At 56.3% G+C, this 12,966-nt stretch overlaps 1 protein-coding gene across 1 annotated transcript; it reads left to right on the top strand.

The window, feature by feature from the left end:
- The first annotated feature begins 2,624 nt into the window (after positions 1 to 2,624).
- EN2 (engrailed homeobox 2) lies at positions 2,625 to 5,251 on the top strand. The gene is given in 3 exon segments (XM_040593688.1): positions 2,625 to 2,993; positions 2,995 to 3,169; positions 4,935 to 5,251. Coding segments are annotated over 3 exon segments (861 nt in total).
- The last annotated feature ends 7,715 nt before the right edge of the window (positions 5,252 to 12,966 follow it).

Raw genomic sequence — 12,966 nt, 5'->3', positions numbered from 1 at the left:
GAGGAAAAGCCCCCGCACGCTGCAATGCCGCTGGCGAGGCGTCCGCAGACGGGCGAAAAAACGTGCTGCTGGGGAATGTTTCTACAGAGATTGAGCTCCCAGATAAAAATAACCTTGGGAGAAAAAAAAAAATAGATCATTCAGATTTCCTCGGTTAGGTATCAGATCACCCCTTCACCCCCCGCCCACCCCCCCCCGCTGCCTCTGCATACCTGAGGTGCTGGATTATTGTCAGAGGACAGGCAGATGCAGTAATTGTTTTGTATAGCCTTATCTCCTACTTTGGAGTTTATTTCAGGAATTCTCCTCCCTGTCTTATGCAGGATATAAATATTCCCGCGAAGGAGAGGGATAACGAATGGGAAGGTTACCGGGGTACCGGCAGCCGGCTCCTGCCCGGCGGAACGGGCAGGTAACGCGGGGTTCAAGGAGGTTTGAAGTTTTTATCGGTAACTTGGGTCCGCCCGGGAGCGAAATATTTGAAGTGCAGCACCTTGAACACGTTTAATTATGGGGTAGTAGCAAAGCGAGAGCTTCCAAGTAATTAGAAAATACTTCTTGGGAGACAGGCTAATCGCTTTTCATGGGGCGCTTGAAGAAATTAACCTCTAGGTGCTTGTTTCAGCAAAACAACTGTGGATCAGCTAGTGCTGGTCTTCGTTGGTGGACCCGACCCGCTGCGAATTGCAAGGGAAAGGGGGAAACAGGTTTAAAATAGGATAAAAAAAAAAAAGATTAAAGGGAAAGAAAAAGAAGAAGAGGAAGGGCTCTCTGTCCCTCTCCCTTCAAGGCGGGGAGTGGTCCGTGTCACCCGCAGGGAAACTTCCTCCAGATAAAACTGTCACTTAGCGGGGAAAGCCGGGGGTCGGGGTGCGGCGGCCACTGGAGCCGAGCCTCCCCCGCCCGGCCCTGCTCGGCCCCCCGCGGGGCCGCCCAGCCCCTCGCCGTGCGCCCCGTCGGGGCGGCGACACCCGGCGGGCCCGGGGCAGGGATAACGGCTCGGCTGCTGGGGAAGGATCCCGCGCCCGCCTCTTCGCCCCGCTCCTGCGCGCCCCGCGGAGGATCCGCAGCCCCCAGCCGGCTCAGTCCCGCACCTCCTCGGCCATCCGGCCGCACTTCCCTCCCTAGTTTTGTTCCGAGGGATTTCTCCCTAAAGACAAAAGGCAAAGCAGCGGCGGCGGGTGCCCCGTCCCCGAGAAGCGGGCATGTTCTGGGGGTGCGGGGGTGGTGGGCAGGCAGTTGGGGGGGCAGCAGGGCGCCGCTCGGCCGTTTCGGGAGCAGGCAGGGGAGATCAAAGGCTGCTGTCCGGTTGCGGGAAGGACGAGTCAATTACCGCCGCCGCGGAGGCCGAGCGGCGCCGCGGGGAGGGGACGCGCCGCGCCCCCCCGGGCAGCCCCAGGCACCGGGCCGGGTCCCGTTCCGCACACCTCCCCCCGCACCCCCTTTGTATCACCGCCGCTCGCTTAATATTATTTATGCATTTCTGCAAGGAATTGTGGGATGCCGCCCCCCCACCCCCCGCGGCAAACAGCGGGGCAATTAAAAACCCCAAGAATGCAGCTCGGGGGGGGACACACAGGACCGGGGGGGGGCGGTGCGCGCCCCGCGGCGGGGCACCCCCCCCTCCGCTTCCCCCACGCGTACCCCCGCGGCGGCCGGGCCCGGCTGGGGGGGAGGGGCGTGGGTGCTGTCACTTACCGGAGCTCCCCGCACCACGTGTGCGCATGCCCGCTTTATCATTGGCCCGAGGCACGTGTCGAAGTGCCCGGGCCGGCGACGTCACCGGCGGGGGCCCCGTTAAAACCTAAAGGACAACAATCCGGAGTGGAAGTGTCCGGGCGCGGCGGTGGCGGCGGCCGCCGGGGCGTAGCGCAGCGCAGCGCGGCGCGGCGCAGGGCGGGCGGCAGGGCGGGACGCCCCCCACCCGCAGCGGCCCCCGCATGTGCGGGCGCGGGGCGGCGCGGGGCGGCGCGGGGCGAGGCGCTGCCGGCCGGAGCCCCGCGGGGAGCCCCTCACCGCCCTGCCCTCCGCGGGACACCGGCTTCTGAAAGCCCGCCTCCACCCCCGCCCCGGCCACGGCTGCCGGGCTTTTTTTTTCTTAACCTCCCCCCGTCCACCCCTAATTCTTATTTTTAGCGTTATTATTATTATTATTACCGATTTTTTTCTCCGCGGGGGCTGCGGATGAGGTGCGGCGGCGGCGGCGGCCGGGGAAGAAGGCGGCAGCGCGCCGCGGGACCGAGCGGCTGAGCGGCGGCAGGAGGCGGCGAGCGGCGGCGGGAGGACCGGAGCCCGTGTATTTTTATTTTTGGCAAAGTTGGAACTCGTGGAGGCTCGGCTGCTGGCTTTAGGGTCTCCCTGGTTTTCTTTATTTTTTTTAATTGCTTTTAATTTTATTTTTTTTTTCAAACTCTGGATTTTGAACGCCGGGCGCGGCCAGGAGAAACGAAAGCAAATAGACACCTGTACGTGTGTGTATATAAATATATATATATAAAATATATATATTAAAAAATTAAAATAAAGGACAACCGACTGCAACAGCAACAACAAAAAGCGCTAGGCAGCCGCCCGACCGGCAGCGGGGCGGGCAGCGGAGCCGTCGGCGGGGCCGGCCGCGCAGCATGGAGGAGGGCGGCCGGAGCCCCCGGGAGGAGGCGGCCGAGCCGCAGGAGTCCGGCGGCGACGCAGAGCCCGGCGGCGGCGGCGGGCGGCGGGGGCTGCTGCTTCCTCCCGGTGACCCGCCGCACCCCCACCCGCACCCGCACCGCATCACCAACTTCTTCATCGACAACATCTTGCGGCCCGAGTTCGGGCGGAGGAAGGAGGCGGGCGGCCCCGGCGGCGAGCCCCGGCGGCCCGGAGCAGAGAGCCGCCGCAGCCCCGCCGCGGCGCCGACCCCCGGGGCTCCGCTACCCGGCGGCGGGGCGGGCTCGCCGGGCCGGGGGGAGGGCGGCCCCGCCGGGCTGGCCCTGCACGGCGCCGCCAAGAAGGGGGGGGGACCCCGCGGCGCTGGAGGCGGCCCTGAAAGCGCGGGGGCTGAGCGGCGGCGACCTGTCGGTGAGCTCGGACTCGGATAGCTCCCAGGCCAGCTCCAACGCCGGGAACCAGCCCATGCTCTGGCCCGCCTGGGTTTACTGCACCCGGTACTCGGACCGGCCCTCCTCAGGTAAGCGCTGCCCTGCCGGGCCGCCCCGCTCCCCGCCGCCGCGCCCCCTCCCCGGGCTCCCCAGCTCGCCTCCGCCCGCCGCGGGGCTGGCAGGGCGGCAGGGGAAACACCCTGCTCCTCCTTTCCCGCTCCTTCTTCTGGTTTTCTTTCTTTCTCTTTTTTTTTTTTTTTTTTTTTTTTTCTCGGGATGGGCGTGTATGTGTGGTGATGGTGGTTAAAATCGCCCGAAAATGCGGGGAGATGAAGGGGTGTCCGGGGATGCGCGGAGCCGGAGGGACGAGGGGGGAGCGGGGGGTCTCTCCCTCCCCGCCGCCGCCGAGGAGCTGGGGCCGCCCGGCTCGGGGCATTTCCCACCAACTGCCGGGTTTTATCAAAGAGAGAGGGGGGAAATCCGGCTCCGGGCTCCTAGCTCAGCCTCCCGGCGAGCTGCCCTTCTTCCTCCCCGCCGGGAAAACAGCCCCGCGCTGTGTTTTGGGAAGGGGAGGGTGGGTTTCCACAGGCCTCGCCTTGCCTTGCCTTGGGTTTTCTTTCAGCCAAAAACAATCCGCGATCGTTTATTTCCCTAAAAGAGGCCTCGGAGCGGCCACCGTTTCGTTTCTTTCTTTTAATTTCCCCCCCCCCCCCTCCATGTGCTGCGGGTCAGCTCTGTAGGGGCCGGGGGACATTTCCAGGGGCCGGGGAACTTCTTTGGCAGGGTCCGTCTCTTGGCAAGGGCTTGGGCAGAACCTCCTGAAATTACCCATAAAAACACTGACAAAAAAAATAAAAAAAGAAAAGCTGGAGGGGTAAAATGTCCTTCTGCTACCGCGGGGAGAGCAGGGTAGATTGGTAAAACCCTCGTTAAAAAGAAGTAGAAACCATTGGGGGGAAGACATGGAAAGCACCACGCAGGAGATCTGCTCCCAGGGAAAAAAAAAATAAATAAATATGGGTTTTTCTCTTACAAAAGCAGCGAGCTAGGATTTTCACCCGGAGAGCCGGCCAGCTGAAGGAGGGATTGTAAAAGGAGTTGAAAATTAGTTCGTAATGTCTGAAAACAAACTCTTACTCAGAGGTAATATTCAGGGTTGAATTGGAATTTACTCCATTGTTCTCCAGTGCTCTCCTTTGTTAATATTTAATTAACATACATCCTCACAATGGCTCGGCCCGGGCAGAAAAGGCTCCTTGTGCTGCCGAGAATAATATTCCCGAGAATAATCCCGGCGATTCGGATCGGGCCGTGCAGCGCCATATGGGCACTGCAGCAAAGCGGCGGATTTCTCCTCGCAATGTAAACAGGCGGCTGATTTCCTTTTTTTTTTTCTTTCTTTATCGCGACCCACCAAAAAAAAAAAAAAAAAAGAAAGAAATGAAGAAGAAAAGTAGAGAGGTTTCTTAAAAAAAAAAAAAAAAAAAAAAAAAAAAAAGAGGTTTCCTTGAAAAAAAAAACCCGCTCAGGGAATGCAACGTAGCTCCGAGCCGCTGCCTGCGGCTCAGGCTTTGCTGGCCGGGCATCCCCGGGATGCCAAGGGCGGTGCAGGCGCTGGTGGCGGGGGTGCGAGGGGTGCGGAGGCAGCGCGGAGCGGCCGCGGGGGCTGCGGCTGTCGCTCCGCCGCCCGCCCGGCACAAAGCGGGGCTGGTTTTCCTTGGGGCGGTTGGGGGGGGGGGGGGGGGGGGGCTCGGAGCGCAGGACCACCCTCCCTCCGCGGGACCGCGCCTGGCGCGGGGGCCGCCCGCAGCGGAGCGTGGCGGTGTCGGTGCTCCTCCTCTCTCCCGGCCGTAGGTCCCCGCTCCCGCAAACCAAAGAAGAAGAACCCCAACAAGGAGGACAAGCGGCCGCGCACCGCCTTCACCGCCGAGCAGCTGCAGAGACTCAAGGCCGAGTTCCAGACGAACCGGTACCTGACGGAGCAGCGGCGGCAGAGCCTGGCCCAAGAGCTCGGGCTTAACGAGTCCCAGATTAAAATTTGGTTCCAGAATAAACGAGCCAAAATCAAGAAGGCGACGGGCAGCAAGAACTCCCTGGCAGTGCACCTCATGGCCCAGGGGCTCTACAACCACTCCACCACGGCGAAAGACGGCAAGTCGGACAGTGAATAGCCAAGGGGGGAGGGGGGGGGGGGCGAGGGAGGGAGGGGGGGAGGCAGGGGGAGGGGGGGGGCCGTTTGCAGTCAAAGTTTATACAATGCAATAATTTAATTAAAAAAAAATAAAAAGAAACGCAAGGGCCAGTGTATAAAGATTATACCAGCATTAATAGTGAAAATATTGTGTATTAGATATAATTCTGCAATATTCTATGTATATATAATTTACAGGTAAGGTGGTGTAAAAATCCAAGATATCTGATTATAAAATATTTTTTTGATTTTTTTTTTGTTTGGTTTTGGTTTCGGGGATTTGGGCTGGTTGGTTGGTTGGTTTTTTTTTTCGGTTGTATGGAGATTTTAGACGCTATCTTTATGATTTTTTTTAATGCTTAAGTTACATTTTTATAGACTTAAGCGCTGTTTTAATGGACATTGGACGCTGTTTTTTGAAATTCAAAAAAAAATATTAAAAACAACTTTTGCTGAAGTCCAAAGATTTTTATTGCTGCATTTCACACAACTGTGAACCGAATAAATAGTTCTCCTATTTGTTCTATGAGTTTTACCTTTTTTTCCCCCACCCCTCCCCTTTTCCTTTTCTTTTTTTTTTCTTTCTTTCTTTTTTTTTTTTTTTTCTCTCCTTGTTTTTTGGGGGATGTGTGTGTGTGTGGCTGGCTTTGGGGATATACGTTGAGAATTTAATTTGAACAGGAAAAAAAACAAACGTAAGTAAACGATACAGAAGGAAATCTCCAAGCACCGTCCTGAAAGATGCCCGGGGTCGCTTCCTGCGCCCCTACCCCCTCATCACCCCCAGCGAGACCCACGGGCGGGCCTGGATGCGGGATGCAGGCGTGGATGCGGGATGCAGGGATGGGGTTAGCGTCCCTCCACCCCTCCTCCTCCAACTTGTTAGGAAAACTTTGGGATCCCCATCTCGGAAAAGCGGTAGCCGTTGCGGGATGCGGCTCCATCCTGCGCACCCCCCCCCCCCCCCCCCCCCCCCCCCCCCCCGCCCACTGCATCCCTACCGGCCCCGCTCCCCCTCCACGGGGGGCAGCCGCCGGATGGGACCCGGCTCCCCAACGGCAGGCATCACCTCCCCGAAGCATTTGGGAGCGTTTTAAACACCCCCCCCTCCCCTTTCCCAAAACTAAAATAACATTTTTAGTTTCCTCTTGCTCTTCGTCCTCAACCCCACCCCACGGTGCGGTCCCCGCTAGCGCGACGCTTCGTGGCACCGGGGGGGTGGGTGCTTCTTCCCACGCCCCCCTTCCCCACGCAGACACCTCCTTGTAATCGGTGTTTTCCCGGGTTCCAAGGCTCTGTGCTGGTTTAACCCGTTTCTCCCGGAGCATGGTGTCCCCCTCCACGCGGTACACTGTGTGTGTGTCCGTCCCGCGTGGGCCTGGGTGCGCGTGGGCGGCTGCTCAGGGACGGGCTCTCCTGTGACGCTGTTTGTGGGGGCAAAACTTCTCGCTTTGCCTTAAAAACCTCTTTATTTTACGGCTGCAATACTCACACGTTGTACATGGTAGTATAAACTTAAAAAAAAAAAAAAAAAAGAAAAAGGAAAGAATCCAACTATTAAATAAAAACTAATTTTACATTCTGTGAATCACCATCAGCTGCTTAGGAGCCAGGATTGGATGACATTGCCTTTTAGCAAGAAAGCAAATGATTTTTTCTTTTTTTCTTCTCTCCAGTTTATAAAACATGTGCATTTCACAATTGCAGTATCAAATATTTATAATCGGATGAAATATGGATGTTTCTATTTACGACTGCACTCTCAGACTTTGTGAACATTCTCTCTGCATTTTGTGTGTTTCAATTCTCTAGGATTGCATTAAATAACAACAACAACAACAACAACAATAATAATAATAATAATAATAATAATAATAAAGACCACAAGCCCCAAACCAAAACCAACCCACTTTATTACGAAATACAAACCGTGTCACTCAGACGTTGCAGTGGAGCGGTGCCATTCGGGATTATATACCCCTGTATGTTTATATAGTCTTTAGATTGCACTTCTGAGCATTTGAGCTGGAGTTAGCAGTATTTTGTATTTTCAGCTATTTACATGGGGGTGAATTCCGTGGCGATTGATGAGAGAGGTGATTTTGCAGCCAGGCATTTCATCCGCCTTCTGACTTAATGAAGAAACTTTAGGGGATTGATTTCTAGCTGAATGAGAGGGCAACCGCCAGCCGTAACTGAGCCAGCTCTGGGGCGCTCGTCGCGTTAAAAAAGATCTGCAAACGGGGAAGAAAAAAAAAATCTCTTTAATCTCACGTACTGTCAACAGGTTTCACCTTTTCAGGACTTTAAATACCCGGTGGTGCGATGCTGTGGCAGGCTGCGTTTGGAAAACCTCTGCTAGATAAACACGTAAAGCTGGAGCTCGGGAAGAGAGGTGATGGGGACGCTGCCCGCTGCCACGCTTCGAAACCAAGCACCCTGTTAAAACGCTTGGCAGCCCCGGGAAACGATAGTACCACAATTTTAGGACGGGCTGGACAAAAATAAAACGATCACACGCCTTGTTGCAACAAAGGGCACAAGAGCTCCAAAATAGTTCAGCCCATTTTCCGCAGGCAGGAGGAGCGGGAGGAAGGGGCAGAGCCTCCCCCTCAGGGCCGGCTCCTGTTGCAGGCGCACTCACAGATAAAACCGAGGAGTGGCTGTGTGTATTAATTATTTTCTTTTTCTTTCTTTCTTTCTTTTTTGTTTTTCTTTTTTTTTTTTTTTTTTTTCTTTTTAAAGCTGCTGCTTTGGTATATATTCTGCAAGGGGTAAAATTCTCCAGGAGCAGAGATGCCGCTGGGATGGTGCACCAAGGGCTTCACCTGCCCGCCGGGGCTGAGCGCGGTGGCAGGGAGCGGCGGGGGATGCTGCGGGGACCATTTCTCACACCAGGCTTTATCTCGCCAGCCTTTCTGCTTTACGTGTCTTTGTGGAGAATTTTTTCATTTATTTTTATTTGTCACCTTCACTAATGGAAGCAGGTGATTTATAATCCCCAGGGAGAAAAACGGTGGTGGTGGGCACTAAAGAGGAGTTTAGTATTTGGATTAGAAAATAGATTGGGATGTCCGATGGGACAGAACGGCACCGTGGGTGTGTTACACACCCGCGGGTGAGTCCCACTGATATTTTTTTTTTTTTTTAAGAAGTCACTAAGCCTACACCGGGCGAAATTTTGGCCCTGCTCCTAAGTGTGCAAGCAGGACCAAAGTTTCCACCTGTCCTTTCCCGGCCTGAAAGAAGCGCTGGGAACAGAAACCAGATGTGTGACACTAGCAGGAATATGTATTTAGTTTTACGGTAAAAAAAAAGTAGGAAAACTTCTCTAAGTTAGTTCAGTCTCTGGAACAAGGACAGAAAATACCTGGCTTCTGCCTGGATTTTATTTAGACCAGAATACAAAATATTTGCAATTGGTGAGCGGCGCTTCAGTTGGGAGCAGCGGATGGCTCCCATGGGCTGCACTCCTCACCTGCCTGCGATATTTTTGGGTGAAGGCTCCCCTGGGCAGAGGTGCATGTTCGCAGACACTGGCTTTGCTGCTCCTTTCTCCATCTTCTGAGCTGCTGCTGGCTCCCGTGCACCGCCCAGCCAGCGCTCCCACGCCCGGGCAGCGGCTCCCCGCTGGCTCGGGGAAGGACAGCACAACTAAATTAGCCCTCGTTAATTTAAAATTTCAAATTAATTTAACAGAAAGAGCTGCCGCATAAGCGCCTCTTGCAATTTTAGCAAAGCACCACCACCTTGCTGAAGCAGCCTTTGGTTTTGGTTTGTTTGGTTTTTTGGTTGGTTTGTTGTTGGTGTTGTTGTTTGGGGGTTTTGTTGTTGGTTTTTTGTTTTTTTTTAAAGCAAACCTACAGCCCTCTACCACACAAGCCCCGAAGCCAAACCAAAGCCTCCCCCCAAAGCCGGGCTGCAGGGGTAGGGGCAGAGGCTGGGCCGGCCCTGGAGTCACCCACCGCCTGGCAACATTTTTTCCTGGCAGGCAGAGCTCTGCTAGCCGGTCAGGCTCCTTCCCTTCCAGCCAAAGCAGCAGTCCCATAAAAAAACAACAACACAACACCAAAAAAAACCCAACCCAGCAGCAAACCAACCAACCAACTCAGGGAAGTATTTCAGGGCCGAGCAAAAATGCATATGCACTTCCCCGGCGCCAACCAGCCTCTCCGTGTAATTAATTAAGCGTATTGTTTCCGTAACTCTGTTCAATAAGCATCTGAGCACTGAGGTTTAGGGAAGGTGTTCCTCCACTCCACTGTCTATTAATGCAGTATATCGCACATGTGATATACAAACCCATACCCTGACACTATATATGCAAATGCCCGCGCCATTTATTGTGAAATGCATATCAGAGTTAGAGGGGAAAACTATTTAGCTAGCTCGGGTTTGTGGAAAAAAAGTAATTCTGTATCCCGCTGATTTAATATCCGACCTCCACATTCAATCCCCGCCCATGCAGCTATCAAAAGTACCCCTGGGATGTTTGGATATCATCTCTAAACTAACATCTGTGATTATGAAACGCTCAGAAGGGGAAGGTTAATAACAATTTGTTTCAAAGGGCCACGAGTCAATTTTATAAACAAATTCGCGTTGCCTTAAAAAACCAGCAAACCAGCCAAGTCGGAGCCGGCAGCCCCGGGCGGGGGCTGTAGCTGGGTGCTGGGGCAGGATTTGTGCCCGCTTCCCGCGGGGATGGAGCCGGGACGAGGCCAGGAGCAGCAGCCGGGGCTGGCAGGGTGGTGCAGGGGGAAGGGGCGTCGCTGTGGCAGCCCGGGGATGCTCCGTGGCACCGGTGGCTCCGGCAGGAACGCACTCAGGCGCGTTTGGGGAGCTGAAGGCAGTCCCGGTTTTCTTTGCAGAAAGTCGGGACGGCGCCTGGCAGAGGAGCTGGGCTTTGCAGCACTGGGCAGTGGGGGATCCGTGCCCTGACTCCCCGCCCCCCCTCCCCCGAGACCAGTCTTACAGCTAAAACCAGCCCCAGCCCATCCTCAACGTGCTCTGCCGCCTATTTGGGACCCCTGGCAAACTCAAGCAAGGCTGCTGGCCAAAGCCCAGCCTCGGAAATAAACGGCCTGAACGAGCTCAGGAGGAGCCGCCGGAGCCGGCAGCTCCACCGACACCCACGGCCGGAGCCGCCGGCAGCCCCCTGCCCGCTGCCAGCCCCCGCCCGCCCGCACCCACCGCCCGCATTTCCTCCCGCCCCACCGTCTCCTCGACCTGGAAAGAAATTTAAATTTGGCGTTTGACACATTTTAACATCTAAAAAAAAAAAAAAAATGAAGAAAGAAAAAAAGCCACACAGGCACACTGGCGTCGGGATGATCCGCCTGTGCTGCAGGGCCGTGCGTGGGAACCGAGCGAGCGGGGGGGGGCAGCCCCACTCCCCGCGTGTCCCCGGGGCTTCCCCGGCCGCGGGGAGCTCAGCCCTCGCCGGGGGGGAGGGGCCGTGTCCCCGGCAGCCCCCCTGTGCCCCGCTGCCTTTGGGGGAGCCGGGAAGGGCAGCCCGGCTCAGGCCGGGGACGGGGGGGGGGGCTGCGGCCGGTTGCACCCGCCCTGTATTTCTCGGGCAAAGAGGGAAAAAATACAGTTTCTCCTCCTCAAGGAGATGCTTTTTTCGAAGCCTCCTCGCATGTCGCGGGGGTGTCGCCGGGGGAGGGGGCCGGGTCCCCCTGCCCGGCCCCGGCAGGACCCCCAGCTCCTCGGCGGCCCCGGCTCGGTGGGAGCCTCTCCCTTCCCCGGGGGTCCCGGGCCGCCTCCTCTCTCCTTCACCCTCCCAAGGCCCCGGGGCCAAATTTCTTCCGACTCGCTGGGTTTGCATAGGGCTGACGCCGGCTCCCCGCGCCCCCCTCTCCCGGCACCTCTCTGGCTGTCCCCTGTGCCCACCCAGTGTCCCCTCAGGGCTGGTAGCTGGGGAGGGGATGCCCGGCCGTGCCCCTCAGCCGGGGCAGCATCCCCCAAGCCCGGCCGCATTTGCATCCCGTGGGTAAATAGGATGCGGCGGGTGTTGGGAAAGGGGAAGGAACCGAACCCTCCCGGATGGGTGCGGGGCAGGGGTGGGTGACCCTGCACCCCGCAAGTCCCCATGCGCGAGGCCAGCGGAGCTTCCTCCCTCCAGGAGCGGGGCCAGCTGCCTCCCCGCAGCCAGGGAGCAGCGGGGTTGGGAGCACAGAACTTCCCAGCACCGCATCATCGACGGTAACCCCTGTTTCTTAGAGTTTCACCAGTTTTTCGGTTGTTTTTTGGTGGGTTTGGTTTTTTTTTTTGGTGTGCAATATAACGGCAATAATGCCATGATAAGCTGTTTCCCCCCCTTTCCAAACGGGTCTAAGTAACCCTTTTAAATTAATTGGTGTTCCTATAGCTAAAACATAATAGGCTTTGATTACATGCTAAATAGAATCAAACGTAATCCTTGAGTTAATTATGTGGAGATAATTTTATAATTATATCAATTCAATTTAAAAAGCAATGCATTGTAACTTCGCATTCGGAACGGGAGTAATGATTCCAAATAAAATTCTCATTAATTTGGAGTATCTCAAACTCACATCAGGTCCCTCTCCTCCCTCCCACCTCCCTTCTCCCTTAAACAGCAAATGGGAACGTACATTTATCTCGCCTTTTGTCGTATTACCTGTCTCTGCTCATATCTAGAAAGTGGAAAACACTGGAAAATCACAGACAAAAGAGGCTGTCTGAGAGGAGCATTTCCCAGCATTGACCTGCTCTCAAATGCTAAAGCAGCTGATCTGCATTTCTATTCTGCCCAGCTTGTATGTGGAAGTAACGCCCAACGGCCAGTGACTTGATGAGCCGGGGGGGGGGGAGAGGGCGGGGGTCTCTCCCAGACGCTCCAGCTCGCCCTGAAAAGGGCTGTGGCCGGAGCCGGGGTGAAGGTCAAAGCCTCTGTCACAGCTGCAGGTGGCTCGTTTCCTCTCTCCGCTCGACCCCCCCCCCCGCCTCGCCCCCCGCCCCGGGGCAGCCCCGCCGCCGCCGCGGTGCCCGCTCCCTCCCCGGGCCGCCCCGGCAGACGCAGCCCCCTCCGGCCCGGAGCCCCCGCCCACGCCCACGGGGCTGTCCCCGACGGCGACACCCTCCCTGCCGCTCCCCCGCGGTCCCTCCCGCAGCATCCTGCCCTGCGCGCCCTCACCCGGTGGCGCGGATGCCACTCGCCCTGCCGAGGGGACCGCAGGGAGCCGGGGGTGATGCTCCGCCAGACAAAGCTGGGGCGGCCCGGGTAGACCCCTGAAGTGGCGGACCCCAAAGGGTCGTCGTAAGCCCCAGCTCTGGCACCGCTGCCAGCTGCCAGGAGCCGTCTCCATTCCGTCTCCGCAAACTTAGACGCTCCTTACTAGATTTTAACCCAGGTAAGAAAATCTGGTAGCACCAAAACGAGTGTTGGCTCTTGCTGCCCTTTTCTCAGTAAAGATTTAAAGCATCCTGCCCCTTCCCCCCACAGGGTTATTTCATCCATACTTTTTTTTTTTTTAAATGCTTCCTAGTCAAACTTGAATATGCAATGAAGCTCCAGAGCTTTGTGGCGGAAATATAATTAAACTGGTGAAAGATGTAAAAGATGAAGAATGGGGATGACATCAGGCCGATTTCACACTTGGCACTCGGATGGCTGGGCCCAAGCCGTGCTCTTGCCACGCAACACAGATCAAAGTGCACTGCCACTGC

This window comes from Falco naumanni, chromosome 4 (genome assembly GCF_017639655.2).
Source record: "Falco naumanni isolate bFalNau1 chromosome 4, bFalNau1.pat, whole genome shotgun sequence".
Lineage (NCBI taxonomy): Eukaryota > Metazoa > Chordata > Aves > Falconiformes > Falconidae > Falco > Falco naumanni.
This window is presented reverse-complemented; position numbering and strand designations above follow the sequence as displayed.